Genomic DNA, 25,635 nt, shown 5'->3' with positions numbered 1-25,635 from the left:
TATCAACTGGCAACACAGAGGCACCTCGGTTTCCAAGGGGGGTTAAAGGCTGCCTGCTCCTGTCTGGCACATCCCTCAAAGAAAGTGGTATCTGGGGCACAACTGGAATCAACAGGCCTCAGATCTCACAACACTGTCTTCCTCTCCTCTCGTCATTCACAAGACCTTAAGACAAACAAGAGAACAGGCTCCTCTTCTAATACATCCTTCTGGCCAAGAAAAGCATTTCTACAGATGTCCCAGGCCCATGCAGCCTTTATGACAAACATCTAGAAAGACAAACTTTTAAGGGGAACTGTTGTGCCACCAGATACAGTTCTTAAGGGACTCAGAATATTAGAAATTAAATTTAAAAGAAACTAAAATTCACTTTTAAATTAAAAAATATCAAAAACTGATGTCCTCCCAAGACCAGCTGACTTCAGGCTTTCCCGCCCTTCCTAATCTCCAACAAGTTAAAGAAACCTACCAAGCACGTTTCCTCTCCTAATTCCCACCACATCCTTACTCCCCAGTGGGCTGTTAACATGACCCTGACCATCTTAAGCTCTTCCCTTAAGAACTTCCAAATAGTAGCCATTTCAGTCAAGAGGATCAGCAAAATTCTAGAACCCAACCTCTATGGGGAAGAAGCAGAATACAAAAGAAAGAGCTATTAATCCAAGTCAGGGAAGCTGCTAAACTCAGTCCCATCACCAGCAGCTATGCTACACGGAGAAAAGAATTAACTTGAGCATCAGCTCACTTACCTGTAGCTGTGCTGTTACTCTGAATAACTGTGCTGTTACGTTGATCAGTTAGCAATACAATTCACAAGCATCCCTCCACCACCACGGTAAAACAAGGTATTTGTCTGCAGTTGATAATCTAGCATTACTCCATAATCAGCAGGAATTTGAGGGTTTTCAGTTGTTTCATAAGCTAAATTCCAAGGAACTTATTCAAAGCTCCTATTACGTTGGGTCTAAGATTAACTTTGTTAATACCATGGTAAAGTTTCAAAGGATTAAACTGAAAATGAATCACAGGGGTAAAGGGGGATTTACAGGAAACACTTGGAGCCAATGGGTGAGGGGAGAGAATAGACTTTATTCCATGAGATCCAGACTAGAGATTCTCAGCACTGCCTACCTACTAGAATCACCAGGGGAGTTTTAAAACAATACCGATGCCTGGGTTCTATCCCAGAGACTGATTTAATTGGTCTGGAATAGGACCCCAACATTGGTATTTGTTGAACATTCTTCAAGTGATTTTAACATTCAGCCTGGCTTAAAAACCATTGATTTAGAGAGTTGTGAATATTGTTCTTTTGCATTTGACAAAAATCCCTTCAACAAGATTTTCAGGAAGGCCCAGTGCAGTGGCTCACACCTGTAACCCCTGCACTCTGGGAGGCTGAGGCAGGTGGATCACTTGAGGTCAGGAGTTTGAGACCAGCCTGGCCAACATGGTGAAATCCTGTCTCTACTAAAAATGTAAAAATTAGCCAGGCGTGGTGGTGCACACCTGTAATCCCAGGTACTTGGGAGACTGAGGGCAGGAGAAGTGCTTGAACCCAGAAGGCAGAGGTTGCAGTGAACTGAGATCGTGCCACTGCACTCCAGCCTGGGTGACAGAGAGAGACTCCATCTCAAAAAAAAAAAACAAAAAAAAAACCACAAAGGCCAAAATATAATTTGTAAATAAAACTTCCTCCAGTGCCTAACACAATGTGTGTTAAATGCGTAGTACAAGGCTTTCAGGGTTCCATCATGTGACCGCTGTACTGCAGAGCCAGCCAGAACTGCTGACCACGGTGAGAAGCAAACACAAAGGTTAGGGGCTGAGCGGTTTGGCTATTTTTCTACTGGGAGACACAACATTGAAGAAAACTAAGTGACTGCTCAACATCATACCTGCATAATACCAATTAAAAGTAAACAGAAGGTTGTCAAGTTCACAGGATTCTTAAAAAAGTCAAACAACTATAGCCATTTATTGGAACCCATTCTGTGTAGTTTATTTATCTCTAAAAGCCTAAGTGTGTCTATTTCCACCACATAAATACAGATTTCATAATAACATATAAATCCTTTTTAGTGAGATTTGCTTTTGAAAACATACCCCGAACTCTAAGGTCAGGTACAGCTGTCAGTGTCGTGGCATCTCCTGGCTGGTTCCATGCTCTTTTTGGCAGCCCAGCACACTGGGCCAGAGACAGGCAACAGAGCCATCATGCTTCAAAGAGGAGCCAAGTACTGTGTTCTGAGCCACTGGATTCCAGAAAGAACATCCCTGGAAGCTCACCCAGCCCCAGCATAGTCTGCCGAGTAAGTGTCTCTCCTGGGCCTCACCTACAGAGAGGTGAGGCTAAATGGGGACTGGGCAGGATGGCCTTTGAGGTTCCATCCATCTTTTAAAGTACACATGTCAGTCTTGCTTTCTGCCTCCACGAGCAGGCTTTGGTAAGTGGAAGTTCTCATCTGATATCTAATAACAATTGATTCTTTGAACAGCTAATTCAGAAAATAATCTTAAGCAGTTAAAACACATATAACATCTAATCATCTAAATTGGCTAACTCCTTAAAAGGGGGGCAGGGAGGGAAAGGATAAATTTAATTCTGCTCATTAGTGGACTTCAGTGCACCAAATTAACTTCACTTTAGTCTGTAAGCTTAACAATGACAGTTGCAAACCCTTCCGGAGGCCCTGTTTCTTGCGTTGACCTTTTTATTTTTGACTAAGAGAGAGGGAAAAATGGTAAGACATTAAAGAAAGCATTAACAGAAACCTACCTAACGGTGGAAACAAGATTTCATTGAAAAAGTTTCCATTAACCATTTGTAACTTCCAAGTCATCTTAACAAAGATTTAGGTACTTAAAAAAAAAAAACAAACAAAAAAAAAACCGGGAAGCTAATTCCAACACTTTTCTTCCCCTTTGACAGAAAGCTCCTTTAACTCATGCCAACAGGCTATATTTATTTCCCTTAAGCAGCACTTCCTAGGAAAGCCGCGGCAGTCTTGCAGCAGACAGCATAAGAGAGCTCATGACCCCGGCAGCAGCCCAACCTCAAGAGCCCCAGCGAGCTGTCCATGCAGTTACCAAGCATGAGAGCCACTTGGGCTCTGCACCAATCGCAGCACTGTTGTTATCTCAGCCGGAGAGCTCTGGGCTGCTATTGGAAACCAACACCTGGCACCAGACCAGATACGGTGTCACACCCAGCAGTGCCTAAGAGACTACTGAGCCTCATAAAGCTTTATGGATGCCTACAGGGAGAGAAAAAAAAAAAAATGCAGGTATTCTTACTCATCTTAACCCTGTCCAGAAAATCTGCTGAGTCACTGAATATCAATCAAGAGAAAAATAATGCAGAGCTGCAAAATGCTAATCTCCTTCCTCCTGCTCTCCTTTCTAACAGCAAGCCGACTCACAGGTAATACTGTTGACTCGGAAAACACAAGGGCATAAACAAATTCACACATCCTTAGTCTGTAAAGAAAAGCTTTCAGGAGCAAACTCTAAAAGTACAATGTACTAGACAAAACTATTTTATGAAAACAATGGTTGTCTCTGGGTAGAGGAATTAAGGGTGGTTACTTTTTTTCCATAACTTTACACACTTTGTACATTTTCTATAATGAGCCCATGTTTCTTTCCTAACAATACATCTTCGAATCATTTCTGGTAAGAGATTAGACCCACATCTTTGATCCCTAAGATATAACTTGAGCTCACCAAAATATTTCAAATCACTAATTATGAAAACTCCAACCAAGGTTAAAGGGTCAGCCTACCACAGAACTAAGGAAATACTAAGTAAGAGCCCTGGATTTTATGAATACTTGCTTTGTTACCTTTCCTAGACACAGAACATTCTAATTTGGTAGGAAGAAAATCCCACCAATGACACATTTTTGAGAGAAGGGGAAAAATAACTAAAGATCATGTGCCAGTAATAAGGGTACATGAACTTTAGTTTACTTCTGCTTTTTTTTTTTTTTTGAGACAGAGTCTTGCTCTGTCACCCAGGCTGGAGTGCAATGGCGTACTCTCAGCTCACTGCAAACTCCGGCTCCCAGAGTCAAGCGATTCTCCTGCCTCAGCCTCTCCCCAAGTAGCTGGGACTACAGGCGCATGCCACCACGCCCAGCTAATTTTTTGTATTTTCAGTAGAGACAGGGTTTCACCGTGTTAGCCAGGATGGTCTCGATCTCCTGATCTCGTGACCGTGTTAGCCAGGATGGTCTCGATCTCCTGACCTCGTGAGTCACCGCGCCTGGCCCACTTCTGCTTATTTTTCCATTCTTCCTCCTTTCCCAGATTAGACATGCTAATGAAAAACAAGGCACCCTTAGCTTTGCCTGAGAGCACTAAGAAAACAAACCACCACCCCAATAAGATAAAGCGCATAAAAGCATCTGACAAGCTTTGTCTTGCTTTTGCTTAAATATTAAAGCAATTAAAATCCAAACTCCTTGGCTCGTTATTCAAGAACACACATGCTCAGGCGCGATGGCTCATACCTGTAACCCCAGCACTTTGAGAGGCCAAGGTGGAGGGATCACCTGAGGTCAGGAGTTCGAGACCAGCCTGGCTAACACGGTGAAACCCCATCTCTACTAAAAATACAAAAAATTAGCTGGGTGTGGTTGCATTTGCCTATAATCCCAGCTACTTGGGAGGCTGAGAAAGGAGAATCGCTTGAACTCGGGAAGCGGAGGTTGCAGTGAGCCAAGATCGCGCCACTGCCCTCTGGCCTGGGCTACAGAGGGAGACTCAACCTCAAAAAAACAAAAATAAAAAACAAAACAAAAAACACACATAATGTGAAATTCACTGAGGTATTGTACTATAGCTAAGACATCATACATTTTATGCTCAATACCAACAGGGACTAGGTATCCCTAAAACCCACAACTCTTTTTTTGCCTGGCAAGTTCTTCATTTCTCCAAATTCTACCCATTCCTCAAGTTTCCAGTCAAATGATACCTCCTCCTAAAGTGTTCCCTGAGAAGCACTTTCTCGTTTTACTAATTCCCCCAGCACCTAAATTATAGTCATCTGTGTAGAGTACGTGTTTGTGAGTTTAAGCTTCTATTGGTGAACAGGCAGGCCCAGCACCAATTTATCTTTATCTGCACCAGACCACTTGGTTCAGTGCTGTGCATGCATCTTGAAGAGTGTTCAAATATTTGCTAAATTAAAAAAAATGAATAAACACTGCATCTTAAAAAAAAAAAAAATCAGGGCTTGTGCAGTCATATGAGTTACATGTGCATACACAAATAGGATAAAAAAAGGAATACCTAGGCCTGAATAATCATGCCTCAGGCACAGGAACAGTGTTTAGGAGTAGCCTAGGCATAAATCTTCATGTTAGCCGAAATAACGCCAGCCTAATGCCAGCCAAAGTTAGTACTCAGGCTCAAAGAACTAACAGCAACAGAAGCCACCACTTTATTAACACTTCAGGATTAAAGGACGCCTGCTAAGCCTCAAATTGTGTCACAAGTATTAACATTATAGTCCCAAAGAAAGTGCGTAGGTGTGTGAATGCTTTATTTCAACCCTAAGCATATGTGAGAAATTACAAATATTTGAAGATGTGACTATTAGAGCAATTTTTCCAAATCATATTCCAAGAGAATGATTTGGTCACAATACTAAGAAATGGGCAAACCATGTAATCTGCATCTTCACTTCTTCACACCTTGAAGAAAAAAGCACTGGCCTGCTTAAAGTCAGAACTTATTCTTTGGTACTTTGCTTCTGACTTCTGTTTGACACCATTTCTTTTCTTTCTTTATTATTTTTTTTTTTTTGGCGAGACAGGGTCTCGCTCTATCACCCAGGATGGAGTGCAGTGGCACAATCACAGCTGCTGGGTTCAAGTGATCCTCCCACCTCAGCCTCCCAAGTAGCTGGGACTACAAGCACAAACCCCCATGCCCAGCTAATTTATTTTTATATTTTGTAGAGACAGGTCTCACTGTGATGCCCAGGTTGGTTGTGAACTCCCAGACTCAAGCGAGTCTTCTCCCTTGGCCTCCCACAGTGCTGGGATTACAGGCATGAGACACCAGCAGCACAGGTCTCCTGCTTCCCGGTTAACTGGACATATCAAAGGCTAATAGTGGTGAATGAAACCTTGCTTTCCACATAAGAGCCACAGATGTATCCTTATCTTTTGTTACTTAGAGGCATTTTTTTGTTTGTTTTAAATTTCTGACGGGTAGTAGGCATACCTGGCATCCTGGGAGATCCTGTCCCAGATTTCGTCTCTAACAACTAATACAAAACTGATGGTTATCATGATGTGACATGAAATTGCAATCTCTGCCCAATTAACTGCTTACTTTAAAAAACAAAACTATATGCTTATATAGGAATTCTGCTTCCCAACTACTTATGTTATCCATTTTTATACCATCTCAGGCCAGAAAATGTTTTGTCATCTTGCTAGTTCCCCCTGTCAGCAAACTTGTATCATGAGACAAGTTAAAGATAAATATATCTGAGAAATTTTGTGTTTTGACAGGTAATGGTCAAGCAGGTAATGGTGTCTGAACTTACAAAAATACGTAGTAGGTATGCATTCATTTTAATGTATATACAAAAATAGATTGAATAAACCTATGGGCTTATTGTTGTTGTTTTGCTAGGTCTAGGCTAAGTAACAGAAAGAGAGTAGAATAAAAGAAATCTTTTTTAAAAGTTCAGAGATTACAAGGATACAGTAAAATCAGGAAAACATACTCAAATTTCAAAGTTTAGGAGCAGGGTGTGGTGCCACATGCCTGTAATCCCAGCATTTTGGGAGGCTGAGGCGGGAGGCTTGCTTGAAGCTGGGAGTTCAAGAACAGCCTGGCCAACAGTGAGACTGTCTCTACAAAAAACAAACAAACAAAAAATTTAATAAAAAATAAAAGTTCATGGCCAATGTGGTGGCTGATGCCTGTAATCCCAGCACCTTGGGAGGCCAAGGCAGGCGGATCACTTGAGCTCAGGAGTTTGACACCAGCCTGGCCAACATGGTAACAGAGAACAGCAGGTAGGCACCTGCTGTTCAGGAGGCTGAAGCAGGAGAATTGCTTGAGCCCGGGAGGCGGAGGTGGCAGTGAACCGAGATCAGAACACTGCATTCCAGCCTGGGCGACAGAGGGAGAGTTCGTCTCAAAAAAGAAAAGTTTAGGAAACATGAAAGAGTAATAAAAATAAAATTCATGTGGATTCCTGAAATTTTATAAAAGTGGTATTAGCCTTCGTATTTCTCTGAGATAAGGCTTCAGTGGCATGTTGAAAACCTGCTACAGTGATGACTGACTCTGTATCCTTTAGGGTACGCAAGGCCCAGCGGTGCCTAACTGCTGTTCTTCTCCACTTTGTAGAAGAAAAGCTCACTGCTGCCACTGCATACCCTGATGTCAACTCTACTCTAACAAGCTGGGGACACTGTCCTCAGAAATTTCACAGGACCACACACCAGCTCCACAGCCTCCGCCTTCTGCTCTGCAAGCCATCCTTGGGTAAGCCTGCTCACTCTCACAGCTTCACCTACATGGACACACTAAAGGCTCTAAATGTTTTTTCCTACCCTACTTCTTGTCTATGCGCTACCTACTGATAATTTTACCTGTATGCACTTCAAATTCAACATCTTCAAACTCAAAATCATTCTTTTTTTTTTTTTTTTGAGACAGAGTCTCACTCTGTTGCCCAGGCTGGAATGCAATGGTGAGACCTCAGCTCACTGCAACCTCCGCCTCCTGGGTTCAAGAGATTCTCTTGCCTGAGCCTCCCAAGTAGATGAGGTTTCACTGTGTTGCGCAGGCTGGTCTCAAACTCCTGAGCTCAGGTAATCCACCAGCCTCGGCCTTCCAAAGTGCTAGGATTATGGGCGTGAGCCAACGTGCCCAGCCCAAACTCATTCTTAATATCTCCCTAATCTCCTTTTCTTCCCTTATGTCCATGAATAGGTTTAAATCCTTACCATCAATCCCAGACACCCCAATGCCTCCCTATCTTCTAGAAACGCCTTTCCTCCATCCTCACTTTTATGCTTTACAACAGAAGCCTGGCCTCTCTGACATGGATGGGCAGAGCCGCTTCCTGACTGCTCCCTATATTTGATCTCTTTCTCCTGTACAGGTTTTTTCTGCATTGCTTCAAGACTAATCTAAGATAAAAATCTACTCTCAAACATCAGTAGCCATTAGGGAACTACAAATTAAAACCACAATCAGATACCAGGCACATATATAATAATGGCTTAAATAAACATTATGATAACATTGAGTACTGGCAACAATGTGGAAAAACTGGATCATTGCTGGTGGGAATGTAAAATGGCACAGATACTCTGGGAAAGAGTACTGCAGTTTCTTACAAAACGAAATATGCACTTACCATATGACCCAGCAATCGCAGTCCTGGGCATTAATCCAGAGAAATAAAAGCTTATGTTCACACAAAATCCCATAACTGAAGGTTCAGAGTACCTTTATTTATAATTGCCATTAACTGGAAATGACCCGTATGTCTTTCAACAGATGAATGGTTAAAGAAGCTATGGTACATCTATAACATGGAATGCTACTTAGCAATACAAAGGAAAGAACTATTGATGCACACAACAAAATTAGGTGGCTCTCAAGGGAATTCAGCTGAGTGAAAAAAGCAATCTCGAAAGATTATATACTATATGATTCAATGTATATAGCATTCTTAAAATGACAAAATTACAGAGATGGAGAAAAGATTAGCAGTTGCCAGAGACTGAGGTTGAGGGGACATGGCTGTGGCTATAAAAGGGTAACGAGAGATCCTTGTGATGGAATCTTTGCATCCTGACTGTGGAAGCGGTCATACAAATTTACACCTTTAAATAAATGCATAGAACACACACACACAAACACAAAAAAGGGTGCATATAAAACTGGTGAAATCCTAAAGTCAATGGATTGTATCAAGGTCAATCATTGATATCCAATGTCAATCAATGTCATTGATATCAATGTCAATCATTGATATCCTGTTGTGATATTTATTGGACTATAGTTATACAAGATGTTACCACTGGGGGAAACTGAATGAAGGATATACAGGATCTCTATATTATTTTTTATAATTACATATAAATCTACAGTTAGCTCAAAATAAGAAGGTTTTTTTTTTTTTAATCTCATTAACTTCCAATAGTTCCCCAATGCCCACAGTGAAATATTTCTTAGCATGGCATGCAGAATTTCCCCCAACCTATAATCCCTTTATACATCCTACACCCTAAACAACTAGTTCTAAGAGCTAACATTTATTGGGCACTGGCCATGTGCCAGGTACCATTTTAAATATTTTATATGTATTATCTCACTTACTCCTCAGTGATCCCATGAGTCAGGTACTACTGTCAACACCATTTTATATACAAATGACGTAAGTGGCTTATCCAAAGTCCCAACATGCCATATGCTCTTTCCATACCTTTGGGTCTATACTTGTACTGCCTAAAAAGCCTCCCCACCTAATTGCCCTTTAAGGCCCTGCCCCAATGTTACCTTCTGACATTTTCTAGACTTAACTGTTACACTAACTGTGTCTAGCACTCAGAGGGTATTCGATAGATGTTTAATCAACATAAGGTCTAGACAAAAGGACATGAGGAAGTTATAAAACTGGCACCACGAGAAGTATTTGACACTGATTACATTGAGCCTGTTTCTTTGAAGTTAAACCTGAACGGAAAAGCATTTGATAATACACAGTAGGGTACAGAGAAGACTCATTAGCAAGAAAATGTTAATTAATAAAGCAATGGCTTTAACACAACCAAAGAGGGAAACATAGTATCAGGCTAAAGAAAGGCCAGTGCCAGCTGCAAAGTCTGTACCTTTCTCAAATTTTCGCATAACAAATACACCAACATAAACCTCAACCTCGTAAACCTAGTCCATTCTGCTTTATTAGGTACTTTTGTAAGAAAAGATATATTTTTTTTCCTCAGGAAAAAGAATATTTTCTCCAGGTGAAAATGCATCTTCATTATTTCCCTTGGAGGAAACTAATTATCTAAAGACTGCTTAACTTATGAATTCGCTTGAAAATCATACTGATTATCCCACAACTATCTAGAATTGTTCTGAAATCTGAGTCTCTCCAAAGGATTCACATTTTATTTTATTTTTCATTTTTTTTGGAGACAGAGTCTCACCTGTTGCCCAGGCTGGAGGGCAGTGGCGTGATTTCAGCTCACTGCAACCTCCACCTCCTGGGTTCAAGTGATTCTCCTGCCTCAGCCTCCTGAGTAGCTGGGAGTACAGGTGCCTGCCACCACACCTAGCTAATTTTTGTATTTTTAGCAGAGACAGGGTTTCACCATGTTGGCCAGGCTGGTCTCGAACTTCTGACCCCAAGTGATCCACCCACCTCAACCTCCCAAAGTGCTGGGATTACAAGCGTGAGCCACCGCACCTGGCCAGATTCACATTTTAAACACGGATGACAGAAAGTAGAAGAAAACACCAAGTTTGTTTAGGTACATGAATGAAGCTTAATTGGCTTTATATTCTCTGTCGTCGCCCCCACGACCCCCTCCTCCTCAATAAGTTGTCTTCTCTTAAGCACAGCCTTTTCAGAAGGCACCAACATAGAGTAAAAGCGAAAAAGAGGAGAATGCTCAGCACAGATCAGGTGGGAGGCTGAAAGTCAGCCTCTCTTCCACGTATTGAGTGCTTACTATGGACCAGAGACTCATAAATAACCATAAATTCTTAACAGTAACCTAAAGTCAATAAAGAAAAATATTTTTTTTTTTTTGGAGACTGAGTCTCACTCTATCACCCAGACTGGAGTGCAGTGACATGATCTCAGCTCACTGCAACCTCTGCCTCCCGGGTTCAAGCGATTCTTGTGCCTTAGCCTCCCAAGTATCTGGGATTACAGGCGTCTGCCACCATGCCTGGTATTTTTGTACTTTTGATAGAGACAGGGTTTTACCACGTTGGCCAGGCTGGTCTCGAACTCCTGACCTCAGGTGATCCACCCACCTCGGCCTCCCAAACTGCTGGGTTTATAGGCATGAGCCACCATGCCCGGCCAAAAAATAAGTTTCTAAATTACGCATTATATGAAAAAAAGAAGACGTGTTTTAGTACAATAAGCAGATAAGAGACTCTTAGGAAAGGAAACTGACCGGTCGAGTTCTCCTGAACTTAGAATCTTCGCGGTCTCTGTGCGGCCCAGAAGTGCTGGTTCTCTCCCTCACACTTCTGTACCCAGGACTGGGGATGATATACTCTTTTCCTATGTCAATATCCTTCATCTTCTCTGAGTGGAGGTTCCAGGGCTCATAGACTCTTAGTTTCACATCAGAATTCCTGAAATTAAAAATTCATCAAGAAATAGATTATTTCCTAAACAGTACTTAACCATATGTTCAAGTGCCTTAAAATACGGGGGGGAAAAAAAAAAAAAGGCAAAAGTACTAAAACTTCCTACTGTTATAGCTACAAAAATTAATTTTCAAAAAATGTTCAAAGATTTTCATTTCATTTTTTTTTAAAGAAAAAGATTCAGTATAAGAGAATCAAGAAAAATTACCTTCTCCCACTTCTAAGGGAAAAAAATTTAGAAAAAGTAAACACACTAGTAAAGAGACACCCACTCTCTTCAACTAAGCTCAAATCCAGTGTATACAGCATATAGATAGGTTCGTTTTTTTTTTTTAAAGACTTCATAGAAACAATTTCAGTTTGTCCCAAGTATTAAAAACTCCACAATTTTAAAGTGGATATCATTTCTCCCACTAAATTTTACTAAATAAAAACTTACCGAACATTTATTCTACCAATGATATATTCCATCTCTGCCTTTTTATAATTAACTAATGGGTTAGCTGGTGTTATTTTAAAGCTCCATGAAGTTACACAGTTAAAACAATATTATAACTTAACTTCAGACACAAATTCCCTGGGTACTGAAAATGTTCTAAAACTAGATAGTGCTAATGGTTGCACAATGCAGTGAATACACTGAAAAAAAACCATTGAATTGTATACTTTAGAAGAGTGAATTTCATGGCATATAAATCCTACGGCAATAAAGCTGTTATTAAAAAACAATAACAAAAACAAATTCCCCACCCTGTATTACTAAGTCTTACCTAGTTTTTACCTGAAACTCTGTTCTAAACCACTGCTTGCCTGGCTAAGTCTAATCAATATCCTGTGTCAACTCAGGTCACTTAAAAACAAAAAACACATACATACTTCTCTAAAATGTTTCCCCCTCTAAGAAGGGTCACAGCCCTCCAGAGACAAGCTGAGAAAACACCTTTCAGACTAGCCTCCAACGGAAATTAAAGACGTGTAGCCATGTTGCTTTCTGGATTCCATAAATCCCTAGCTATCGCTGTGACTTAAAAGTACTACTTCTGCAGCACAAAATTCTAACCATTATAATGCATTTTTTAGGGTGTCAGATAAAAAGAGAACACTTAGTAATCCTCTAAATAAAAAAGACTAAATCTCCTCCGCAAAGACAGGTTTCCAGTCCAAAGAAAGCATGACTTCTTACCTTTCAGAATTCTGGTTCAAGTACCCTAAGTTGTTATAGCTGTTACTTATCTTTAAAAAAAAAAAGTCACCTTGTCCAATGACAAACTACACCATAAAGAACAGCGGCTCACCAAGCCAGAGCGCAGCAATCACGTCATTGAGACCTCATTAAGGCTAAACTATAAACAGACCTGGCATCTGCCAGTGTCCCCAGCGTTGAGCTGTAGCTGTAGATCAGAGTAACCTTCTTGTTATGAGAATCACGGAAGTCTAACCTTCCCCTTCAAGGGTTCCCTAGCTTAGCTGATTATCTGGAAAAGGAAAAGATTAGTGCTACCTTTTTTAAAGGTGAGGGTTGGGGCGGTGAGCGGTTTGAAAGAGAGGTGGTCACTGGAACTCATCCACTATACGAAATGCCATGTCAAGAAGAACACGAACATCATCTTAATTATCTAAGCACCCATGATAACCAAAGATTCTTTCAACCACGTTTATTTCAAAGGATAAGGCAGAATCAGTGGAGCACAGGAGCAGAGAGAGGCAGGGACAAAACGACTTCCCTGTTATGGCACAAATGATGACTGTTTTGTGCCCAGAGTGACTGCTGTGGTAGACACTGCTAAACTATCCTAAGGGACTAAGTTATTCTATGTATGAAGGGTGTGGGGAACAGTGTTCCATTATCTCTAACACACTCATCTCTACTTTCCTGGAAAAAGAGGCACAATCAAGGGAGCAGGCAGGCCCAAAGTAGGCACAAAGTTACTGTCTATGGCCTTGAACATAAGGACACCATCGTCTGTGTATCTGGAACATAAAAGAGGGCACCCCACGTGGAGGCCGGCGAAGAGCTGGGAATCCTGACAGGTTTGGAAAGAAACAAAGCCCCAGTCTGAAGCAAGCAAGCAAGGATGGATCCCCAGGTCAGCCTTTTTATTGATACTATTTATATTTCCCTATCTTCTCGTGTTCTCCTTTGAAGTTGTTGGAAAATCTTTTTTTAAATGGTCGCTTGCCTCAGCTATCAAGAGAGGAAGAAAGAGAAGGGATTTTTGTTTGTAGAAAACAAACTTGTTGTCCAGACCTGTACAAGGGTAGAAGCAGAATAATCAAAGTGGGAGAACCCCAAAGAAGTCCCAACAGGGTTGAGGCCACTTAGCTGCCCTTTTTTTTTTTTTTACCAAGATTCTCTTTCCACTGATTAAAGTGTAGACAGTCTCCCTACACAATGATACTGATTCAACTGCATGGCAGCAGGAGAGTTGCACGGGACTACACGAACTGTTGCCTAGCCAGACTGGTGTGTGCAAGCTGCAGTCATCCCAACACTCTTGAGTAGGTTTCCATTACCTCCAGGCCCTCAAGCTACACAAGGAAGACACCATGCTAAAGGGATACGTATTTACCACACCCACTGTAATCCACTTGTTGCGTCTCCAAGCAGCCTCACCTTTCATGCACGCTGCAGACCCCAGTAAAACCTAGCCATCTCCTCCTCCAAGACCTCCTGAAACTTTCCCGGTCGTTCCTGTGCCCACCTGCCTGCAGCCTCTCCGTCTGTGCAGAAACCAAATGACCCCTGTGTGATAAACACAAAGCCACCCGCAGCTCTGCGTGGCAGAAGCGAAAAGAGCACTGGATGACCGTGGAGAGATCTGGGCTGCGTTCCCGGCTCAGCCACGGGTTTGCTGCGCGTGCTTATGTCACGTACCTCCATTTACCCGCTTGCAAAAACGAAGGGGATGACTTACTTCGAAGGTCGCTGGCGGCTCCGCTGCGGGTTGAGCATGGTGCCCTGAGCCGCCCGCTGCACAGCCTCCCGGGTGGGCGCTTCTCTCAGACGGGCTTCGCCTGGGATGCCCGGGCCCTAGGGCGTTCCCACCGCCCGCTCCGGCCTGGCCAGGCGAGCGCGACCCACACCCACGGCCCACGGGCGCAGCGCCCCCTGGCGGCTGCGGCCAGAGACGTAGCCCGCGTCCCTGCCCGCTCATCCCAACCCTACCTGCCTGTCTTCCAGCACACGACCCCGTCACCAGACCCCGGGCTCACAGGCCTAGGAGGCGGCGGCAGGAGACCAAGGGGAGGCCATACCCCGTTCCCCAAGTCTGCAGTATCCCCCGAACTGCTCGTAGCCCTGGCCACATCCCGCCACGCCCCAAGGAAATGCAAAGCGGTGATCCCCGTGACAACCAAGCTGGAGGGCAGGGGTGCGGCAGCAGCCATCACCTACCTGCGCCCCTCCTCCAGGACAGCCGCGCCGGCCGCTCAACCACACTCCCGAGCATGAGCCCCGCAGCAAAACAAGCCTTTATAGCGGCATCGGCCGCCACACCGCGCAAGCGCGCTGCACAAAGCATTCCCAAGGCCGAAGGGAACTGTAGTCCGCCTTCCGAGAGCCCGGGGCTGCGGATGCGGCTAAGAACTACATTTCCCAGAAGCGCCGGTGACATCCCGGGGGCGGTGCGGGCTGCCCCTCTTCCCACCGAGCTCCCGGGTCCGTTCCATCCTTGCCCGTGCCTCTGCGAGCCTGTCTGGAATCTTCTCCGGGGTCGTGTTCCCGGGGGCAGTCAGCCGGGAGGCTTAACCGTAGCCCTGTGTTCGCACACAGTGCTCTTCGTAGGCAGGGCAGTCCCGACCCTGCGTGGCCGTACAGCTGCCAGAAAAGATCGTGAAGGTCATCGTGGCCCGCGTCTAACCCGTTGAGAGTCGTCAGGCCGGCCAGCCCCAGTTCTTGTCTGTTGTGGCAGATATGATTGCTTGCTCATGGTTCGACCCTGCATTCTGCGCAGATACCGCCTTTCTCACTTTAACACCAACTGCCCATCAATGTCGCGCTGCCTGGTCTCTAGATAATAAAAATGCCAGGATCACAGTCTTAGAAGTGGCAAGAGACTTAGAAATGGTATGCTAACTCATCCTCTTCTTTTTATAAATGAAACTGAGGCTCCCGGTAAGATTGATCCCTTTATCAAAGATCGATCCCTGTTTCATCGGTACCTTCAGCATCATTAAATAAAAGCCACTGTTGAGTTCTTCCCTACCCTGTATCCGATGCTTTACATACCATTCTTGTTTCCTTTAATCTCCATTACAGCCCTATGAGTAGGTATTATGAGGTTGTGTGTGTTTGTTTGTTTAAGAAGGAGTTTCGCTCTGTTGCCCAGGCTGTAGCGCAATGGCGCGATCTCGGGTCACTGCAGCCTCCGCCTCCCGGGTTCAAGCAATTCTCCTTGCCTCAGTCTCCCGAGTAGCTGGGATTACAGGCGTCCACCACCACGCCCGGCTAATTTTCGTATTTTTTTAGTAGAGAAGGGTTTCGCCATATTGGCCAGGCTGGTCTCGAACTCCCGACCTCAGGTAATCTGCTTCCCAAAAGTGCTGGGATTACAGGGGTGAGCCACCGCACCCTGCCGTATTTTTTGTTAATTCAAAGGAGGAGGAGGAGGAGGAGGAGGAGGGGGAGGGGGAGGGGGGAGGAGGAGGAGTGATTTGTCCATCTTTATAACAACTAGCTAGTTAGCTAGTGTGAAGACACTACTGTATCATAAAGCAGTGTATTCTTGCACACGGATTGATAGACCAATGCAATAGAATAAAGAGCCCCCAAACAGACTGTTGCATACGTGTAACTTGATCTGTGACAGAAAACCTTACAAATCTGTGGGAAAGGAAGAACAGTCAATAAATAGTACTGGAACAATTGTTTGTACATATGAAAAAACAATCAGGGATTACCGCTTCATACTGCACAGAAAAAAACCCATTTCAGGTAGCTCAAACGCTTACATGTGAAAGGGAAAACTTAAAAACTTTTAGAAGAAGGCAGGAAATATCTTTATGAACTTGGGAGTAGGAAATAACTTTTTAAACAAGAAACAAAAAATAAAGGAAGAAAGGTTGATAATTTTTCATATATTAAAAGTAATACCTCTGTATAAGATGGCATAAATTGAAAAGACAAACCACAAGTTACAACTGACAAAGTTTTTGAATAAAAAATACTCAAAATAATGTCTAAGTTCAGTAAGAAATGGCAGATAACCCAGTAGGAAAATAGGTAAATAACCTGAACAGACAGCTCACAGAATAGGAAACTTGAGCAGCCACTCAAATATGAAAAGACACCCAATCTCGTTAATAGGGAAATGGAAATTTTTTTTTCTTTTCTTTTTTTTTGAGACAGAGTCTTTCTCTGTCCTTCAGGCTGGAGTGTAGTGGTGCGACCTCGGCTCACTGCAACCTCCGCCTCCAGAGTTCAAGTAATTCTCCTGCCTCAGCCTCTGGAGTAGCTGGGATTACAGACGCCCGCCACCACGCCCAGCTAATTTTTGTATTTTTAGTAGAGATGGGGTTTCATCATATTGGCCAGGCTGGTCTTGAACTCCTGACCTTGTGATCTGACCACCTCGGCCCCCCACAGTGCTGGGATTACAGACGTGACCCCTGTACAGGTGTGAGACCATGCCTGGTCCAGAAATGTAAATTAAAATAGTAATGAGATACCATCTCACCAAAGATTCTAGTACCTTCCAACAATGCCTCAAACACTGTAACACCCAAAACTGCAGATCTGATATGGTCATATTTTTAAAAAAGCTTCTAAATCCCCCTGAAATACTTCATATATGTCGATTACAGTTTGTTTTTTATTGAAAAAGAATAGATGGACACCAGACAGCCCTGGTGGCAGGCTTCAATACACTGTAGTACTGTCTTGGTCTGTCCAAGTATAGTCTGAGTGAAAGAATTATACTTACAAAATTACCCCCTCAAAATGTTTGTATTGTGAAATGTTTAGAGGGGCAATATTTCCCGGACCTCAGGCAACAGGGCTAGAGAATCTATGTTGCAGCGTAAAATTGTGTGTATATCTTTTCTTTTCTTCTTTTTTTTTAGATCTTGGCTCACTGCAGCCTCCACCTCCAGGGTTCAAGTGATTCTGATTCTCCTGCCTCAGCCTCCGGAGCAGCTGGGATCACAGGCGTGTCCCACCACACCCGGCTAATTTTTGTAATTTTAATAGAGACAGGATTTCACCATATTGGCCAGGCTGGTCTCGAACTCCTGAGCTCAAGTGATCCACCCGCCTCAGCCTCCCAAAGTGCTGGGATTATAGGCGTGAGCCACCGCGCCCGGCCAGAATTGTGGGTATTTCTAAATAATATTTATGTTGTGTAATGTACTAAACATATTCATTAAGTATTTGATGGAGATGCAATGGAGCTAAAACAAACACATTTCCAGCCCTCGTGGGGCTTAGACTCCCAAATAAACACTAATCAAAATTTAAATAATTGTAGTAAGTGCAAGGAAAGGAGGTGTGTGTTTCATCTGAAGGAAGGAGGAGTTTGTGAAGTGAAGACAGTGGAAGTAGGCAGCAGAGAGAGCAGTTGAAGTAGAGGAAACAATGAAGACCAGGTGGTGGTAGAAGGAAGGGAGCATCTCCAAACATGTAGATATTGTTACAGGTCTTCAGGAGCAAAAGGCAACCACTGAAAAGTTTTAAAAGGGTGAATATGTTAGGGGTTGAGAAATTAAATTTACCTTTTGGGGCCGGGTGTGGCAGCTCATGGCCTGTAATCCCAGCACTTTGGGAGGCTGAGGTGGGTGGATCACCTGAGGTTGGGAGTTCGAGACCAACTTGGCCAACATGGTGAAACCCCATCTGTACTAAAAATACAAAAATTAGCCGGGCGTGGTGGCACACAGCTGTAATCCCAGCTGCTCTAGAGGCTGAGGCACGAGAATCCCTTGAACCCAGGAGGCAGAGGTTGCAGTGAACCAAGATCTGGCCACTGTACTCCAGCCTGGGTGATAGAGCAAGACTCGGTCTCAAAAAACAAACAAACAAAAAACAGAAAAAAAAAAAAAAAAGTACCTTTTGGAAACTGCACTGTGGCTGGCAGACGAGAAAAAATTTGAGACCACTAGAATGGGAGAGAAGAGGCCACCTAGGAGCGACTGTTGTTATCTAGGAAAGAGATCATGGTGGCTTGGATTAAGGTTGTGATGGAAAAGATGGAGAGAAAAAGGTGAACTCAAGAGAAATTTAAGAGGTGAAATCAACAGAACATGTGGATGGATTAGGTACAGGGGAATGAGAAAGAAATGTCAAGGATAACACGTGGGCGGTTGTGGAACTGGATAGACGGTGGTTTATTCATTGGCAGAAGCGCTCTACTGCAATAGCCTGACACCCTCCTCTACCTAGCTTGTCTAGAGCCAATGTCAAATGCTAACAATCACCCTATATCTGCTTTGATACTCATGTTGAATTCTTCTAACAGTGATCAAGACAGAAGCTCCCTTTGCAGTTCAATTTTTCAATGAAAGGCATTTTCATGGAATAAGACCTTTTTTAAAGTTAGTTAATAAATCAGTTTTATATTTGTTTTTTGTTTTGTTTGTTTGTTTTTTGAGACTGTGTTTTGTTCTTGTGACTCAGGCTGGAGTGCAATGGCACAGTCTCGGCTCACTGCAACCTCCGCCTCCCGGGTTCAGATGATTCTCTGGCCTCAGCCTCCCGAGTAGCTGGGATTACAGGCGCCCACCACCATGCCCGGCTAATTTTTTGTAGTTTTAGTAGAGACGGGGTTTGACCATGTTGGTCAGGCTGGTCTCAAACTCCTAACCTCAGGCAATCCGCCGGCCTCGGCCTCCCAAAGTGCTGGGGTTACAAGCATGAACCACCATGCCCAACCTAAGTTTTATATTTGACATCATGGAAATCATGTAGTGTAAAAGAATAATGCACCTCTTTAATGGCCTCAGGCAAATTAGAAAACAAGAGAATTTAAGTTTTAAATAATATCAGATGAAAGCCAGATGACGTGATAGCATGTTCTACAGCCAAAGGGTTCACATATTTTCATAGAGAAGCCAAGTCTTCCTAAAGTACACAGAAGTATAGGCATGTTATGATCAGTCATAATTGCACATTCATCATTATAAAGGAAAGCATTGCACATTTCCTTTGTGGTAGCAACTTCCCTTGTTATTTCATTGTTACATTACTTCATTAGCAATACGGGTAGTAGTTAGTATGAAGAGTTGCTTTTTAATTTTTTTTTTTTTTTTAAGACGGAGTTTCGCTCTTGTTGCCCAGGCTGGAGTGCAATGGGGTGATCTCGACTCACTACAACCTCCGCCTCCCAGATTCAAGCGATTCCCCTGCCTCGGTCTCCCTAGTAGCTGGGATTACAGGCAGATGCCACAACGCCCAGCTAATTTTTGTACTTTTAGTACAGATGGGGTTTCACCATGTTGGCCAGGCTGGTTTCAAACTCCTGACTTCAGGTGATCTGCCACCCTCGGCCTCCCAAAATGCTAGGATTACAGGAATGAGCCACCAGGCCCGGCCTGCTTTAAAATTTTTTTAAAGTACTATTACATTGAGCACTATGGAATTCATTGGCCCAACAATAACAGATAGGTGTTCAAAAACTAGCTCCTTTTTAAAAACAGGAAATAAATTGACAGCAATTATCTAATTTTAGCAAAACAATATTTGTAAATTCATTTTAACTTTATAGTGCTATAAGAACTATAAGCATAATGACTTTGCACACAGCTTTATGAATGGATATATTTAAGTAATATTATAATGTAAATAAGAAGTCAACATCAGGGGTTTGAGAGAATTGTTTGTCTTAAAAGGGGTCTGAGCCTTATTTGAGTTATGGAAACACTGGGTTATAAAATTAAAGCAAACCTTGGCTGGGTATACAAGGTCTTCCGTGATCTGGCCCTCATAATAACACTGCTTCGTCTCCTGTCACTCTCCTAGTCAAACCTGAAGTCCACGTAATTTCCATGTTCTTACTCTAGCTGTTCCCTCTCCCCAGAACACCCCTCTAAATCCACTCAGCTAAAATAATACATCACAGCCCATAGGCAGGTCTTGGGATTTTAATCCTCCCAGAATGACAATTAGATACTTACTTACTCAATGGAATAAAATGGTAGAATATGTCTGACATCTCATGATGAGATGTATATGGAGAATTCTCCCACATCATATTGTGAAGAATGGACTGAGCACCTGGGAATCAATAGGATCCCTCTAAGCCAGAGAAGCAGGACCAATAGTCCAGACAAAACAGAGCCTTCTCCAAAAAACAGGCGTTGTCAGACAGAATGGTCAATCCCAGTCATTCCGCAATACTTCTCTTAAGCGTTTTCCTTGATAAATATGGACTTTTGACCAGAAGAAGAGATAAACAACTTTGGTGTAAAGATTGTTATCACTAGTGATCCCTCCCTCGCTCCCTCTCTCCCTCTGTTTCTCTCTTTCTCTCAGTTCACGGCAACCTCTGCCTCCTGGGTTCAAGTGATTCTCCTGCCTCAGCCTCTGGAGTAGCTGGGATTACATGCATACACCGCCAAGCCTGGCTAATTTTTGTATTTTTAGTAGAGACAGGAGTTTTGCCACATTGGCCAGGCTGCTCTCGAACTCCTGAGCTCAAGTGATCCGCCCACTTCGGGCTCCCAAAATGCTGGGATGACAGGCAAGAGCCACTGCACCCGGTAGGCTACAGTTTCCTTCAATCAAAACAATTCAATTGTTGAGACCCTGAGGAAAACGTATGTATTCTTAAAACAGAAATTGTATACTTTATTGATTATAGGAGACCACCAGTGAGAAAAAATCAACATTGTTTTTCAGCAACTAAAGTTGCCATGTAGGTGTATTTGATAAGTCATGATACCAAAGCATCTTTTTAAACTTTCATCCTAATATTAAATCTAGGTAGATGGCATGTGGCCTGCAGCTGTCAGGTCATTGATCTAAAGGAAAAGGGGAAAAAAGATTCCTCCTTGAGTCGGTCTAAGTTTAAATTGCTCAAGGATTCAGGGATTAAAATTTATGTCTATTTTACTTTCTACTTGCTTGCAGCTTATAGTTCTCAACAATCTTTAGGTTTTAAAATACTTATCAAGTTTTAAAAAATTTCTTCATTTATTTGTATATATGCTTTTTGCATTTTATATTGTATCTGTAGCACACTTGAGACAATTATTTCAAGTTTTTTTCTACATTCCTATTTACTTAAAACAGTATTTCCACAAAATAATCCATGAAATACTAGCCCTGCAAGATATTCTGAAAAAAAGAGAGAATTTCCAAAATCAACTAAGTTTGGAAAATTGTGTATATCATAGTCAAAAGTTACATTAATATATTAGCTAGGCCAAGTGCAGTGGCTCATGCCTGTAATTTCAGCATTTTGGGAGGCTGAGGCAGGAGGATTGCTAGGAGCCCAGAAGTTTAAGGCCAGCCTGGGCAACATAGTGAGACTCCATATCTAAATATATATATATATATTATGTATATAGTAAATATATATATAATTGTATATAGTAAATATATATTTGCATATTTATACATTTTAATATATTTATATAAAATGTTTTATATATTAATATATGTAAAATATATTTTTCAAATATATAAATATATATTATATAATATGTAAATATAAATATACATAATATATAAATATATATTTATAATATAAGCTAAATACTCTGAGAAATCCTGCAACAATGAAAGCTGGTTAGTCTTGTTTAGTTCAGCATTTCTCAGACTTATTTGAATATTTTATCAGTCCATTTTCATAGTGCTGTGAAGAAATACCTGAGACTGGGTAACTTATAAAGAAAAAAGAGGTTTAATGGACTCAGTTCCGCATGGCTGGGGAGGCCTCACAATCACGGTAGAAGGCAAAGGAAGGACAAAGGCACATCTTACGTGGTGGCAGGCAAGAGAGCATGTGCAGGGGAACTGCCTTTTTTTAAGCCATCACATCTCATGAGACTTATTCACTATCAGGAGACCAGTACGGGGGAAAAACCCGCCTCCATGATTCAATTACCTCCCATCAGGTCCCTCCCATGACACGTGGGGATTATGGGAGCTACAATTTAAGATGAGATTTGGATGGGGACACAGCCAAACCATATCAAACATGAAATAACAAAAATATTATTTTAGAAACAGAATTTAACACCCTCTGGAATTAGTGTTTTACAGAAAATGCTTTAGCAAATGCTTATCTAAAGTCACTTTTTAGGCCAGGTGTGGTGGCTCACGCCTGTAATCCCAGCACTTTGGAGGCCGAGGTGGGTGGATCATCTGAGGTCAGGAGTTCGAGACCAGCCTGACCAACATGGTGAAACCCCATGGCTACTAAAAATACAAAAAATTAGCCAGGCATAGTGGTGGGTGCCTGTAATCCCAGCTACTCGGGAGGCTGAGACAGGATAATCACTTGAAACCAACCGGGAGGTGGAAGTTGCAGTGAGCCGAGATTGCGCCATTGCTCCCCAGCCTGGGCGACAAGTGAAACTCCGTCTCAAAAAATAAAATAAAATAGTCACTTTTTTTTTCTCACTTAAACTTTGTTTTAATGGGTCTCAAAATTCTATGACAGATCTTTGGTCAAGTGTTTCCATTAAAAAGTATAGATTTTTAAAACTAATAATTTAAAACTGCCACACTCAAAAAAATAAAACCAAAGTGGTCCACAAAACATTCTTCTTTCCTTCTGAAGATTTTATGATGCATTGTTATCATTAACCAGTCTTTTACTATTAAACTGAAATGGCCAATTGAAACAAATAGTTCTGAGACTGTTCTTCCACCACTGATTACGAAGACGAGGGTGGCAGGTATTAGGGATAACATTCATTTAGCCTTCTGAGCTTTCTGGGCAGGCTTGGTGACCTTGCCAGCTTCTGCAGCCTTTTTGTCCACGGCTTTGATGACACCCACAGCAACTGTCTGTCTCATGGACAGCAAAGCGACCCACAGGTGAATAGTCTGAGAAGCTCTCAACACACATGGGCTTGCCAGGAACCATATCAACGATGGCAGCATCACCAGACTTCAAGAATTTAGGGCCATCTTCCAGTTTTTTACCAGAACGGCAACCAATTTTTTTCCTTCAGCACAGCAAACTTGCATGCAATGTGAGCCATTTGGCAATCCAGTACAGGGGCATAGCCAGCAAACCAGCTGATTTGGCCTGAATGGTTCCGTATAATCACCTGAGCAGTGAAGCCAGCTGCTTCCATTGGTGGGTCATTTTTGCTGTCACCAGCAACATTGTCATGACAAACATCCTTGACAAATACATTCTTGACACTGAAGCCCACATTGTCACCAGGAAGAGCTTCACTCAAAGCTTCATGGTGCATTTTGACAGACTTTACTTCAGTTGTAACGTTGACTGGAGCAAAGGTGACCACCATACCAGGTTTGAGAACACCAGTTGCCACTTGGCCAACAGGAACAGTACCAATACCACCAATTTTGTAGACATCTTGGAGGGGCAGGCACAAGGGCTTGTCAGTTGGACCAGTTTGTGGTAGGACACAGTCCAGAGCCTCAAGCAGTGTGGCTCCATTGGCATTGCTATCATTACTGGTGACTTTCCATCCCTTAAACCTAAGGTGTGTTAGCACTTGGCTCCGGCATGTTGTCACCATTCCAAGCAGAAATTGGCACAACTGCTACTGTGATGGGGTTGTAGCCAATTTTCTTAATGTAGTGCTGGCTTCCTTAATGATTTCCTTGTATCTCTTCTGACTGTAGGGTAGCTCAGTGTAACCATTTTGTTAACACCAACAATAAGTTGTTTCACACCCAGTGTGTAAGCCAGAAGGGCATATTCTCAGGTCTGCCCAAACTTCAGATTCACCAACACCAGCAGCAACAATCAGGACAGCACAGTCAGCCTGAGATGTCCCTGTAATCATGTTTTTGATGAAGTCTCTATGTCCTGGGGCATCAATGATAGTCACATAGTACTTGCTAGTCTCAGATTTCCACAAAAGAGATATCAATGGTGATACCATGTTCACGCTGAGCTTTCAGTTTATCCAAGACCCAGGCATACTTGAAGGAGCCCTTTCCCATCTCAGCAGCCCCCTTCTTAAATTTTTCTTTTTTTTTTTTTTTTTTTTTTTTTGAGACGGAGTCTCGCTCTGTCGCCCAGGCTGGAGTGCAGTGGCCGGATCTCAGCTCACTGCAAGCTCCGCCTCCCGGGTTCACGCCATTCTCCTGCCTCAGCCTCCCGAGTAGCTGGGACTACAGGCGCCCGCCACCTCGCCCGGCTAGTTTTTTGTATTTCTTAGTAGAGACGGGGTTTCACCGTGTTAGCCAGGATAGTCTCGATCTCCTGACCTCGTGATCCACCCGTCTCGGCCTCCCAAAGTGCTGGGATTATAGGCTTGAGCCACTGCGCCCGGCCTTAAATTTTTCAATGGTTCTTTTGTCGATGACGCGCGTTTGTAGATCAGATGGCCAGTAGTGGTGGACTTGCCTGAATCTACGTGTCCAATGACACTAATGTTGATATGAGTCTTTTCTTTTCCCATTTGGCTTGGTAGTTTTCATGACACTTGTGTTCTGGTGGCAAACCTGTTGCGAAAAAGAATAATGTCACCTTTTAAAAAAAGAAAAAACAGCTACAACAAACTTCCCAAAGGGTCAGAGATTCTCCAGGATAAAGAGTGATGCTGAGGACAGCAGATGGGTGAATCCTATCAGTATCCAGCTGAGCGAGGCTAAGAGAGAAGGGCCTTATGCTTACAGGAACTGGGGTTGCTGCAGTCAACCCAGACATTTTAAGTCCAGAATAGTCCATTTAGGCTGAAGCAACCTGGGCAATCTTAGGTTCAACAGGATAACTGTTACTGCCATTTTTACTGTTATTTCTGCTTCAATTTACTGCTATTAATTGCTTAAGATGGGCAAGGCACTATACATACATTATCTCAAACCACATAAGACTCTTGCAAGATAGATTTTACCCTCCCAATTTTAGAGATAAGGAAACTGAGGCTGAGAGAGAGTGACATGATTCTTGTAGAAAGGATTTGGTCTTAGACATTTCTTACTGCATTGTGCTACCTCAATCTGTAAACCTTCATTGAGGCAACTGCTCTCTCTTTGCTCTGTAAGCCACTTATTACTTTCCCTAAAGCCTTCCCTTCCAGAAACAATTCTAGAATAAAACAGGTTAAACCACTGATGACCTTGGCCCAATTAATCTTATCATGTCTGGCTTCCATCATGAACCGATTAAT

At 42.7% G+C, this 25,635-nt stretch overlaps 1 protein-coding gene and 1 pseudogene across 3 annotated transcripts in view; both read right to left on the bottom strand.

Annotated features, from left to right (window-relative positions):
- ABCC5 (ATP binding cassette subfamily C member 5) overlaps positions 1-14,959 on the bottom strand; it is a 101,104-nt gene extending 86,145 nt beyond the window's left edge. For 2 of the 3 annotated variants that reach the window (XM_025375650.1, XM_025375652.1), the window contains exons 1-2: positions 14,774-14,959; positions 11,181-11,364 (exon numbers count right to left, since the gene is read on the bottom strand). In XM_025375650.1, the coding sequence (XP_025231435.1) occupies positions 11,181-11,309 (129 nt within the window). In that variant the 5' untranslated portion in view covers positions 11,310-11,364; positions 14,774-14,959. The remainder of the gene's footprint in view (positions 1-11,180; positions 11,365-14,773) is intronic. The other variant, XM_025375651.1, reaches the window with a different exon arrangement.
- Positions 14,960-23,230: 8,271 nt separating this feature from the next.
- On the bottom strand, positions 23,231-24,924 carry LOC112619684 (annotated as a pseudogene).
- Positions 24,925-25,635: the final 711 nt, after the last annotated feature.

Source organism: Theropithecus gelada, chromosome 2 (assembly GCF_003255815.1).
Source record: "Theropithecus gelada isolate Dixy chromosome 2, Tgel_1.0, whole genome shotgun sequence".
NCBI classification, from domain to species: Eukaryota; Metazoa; Chordata; class Mammalia; order Primates; family Cercopithecidae; genus Theropithecus; species Theropithecus gelada.
Note: the sequence above shows the minus strand (reverse complement) of the source record. Positions and strands in the feature narration are given on the sequence as shown.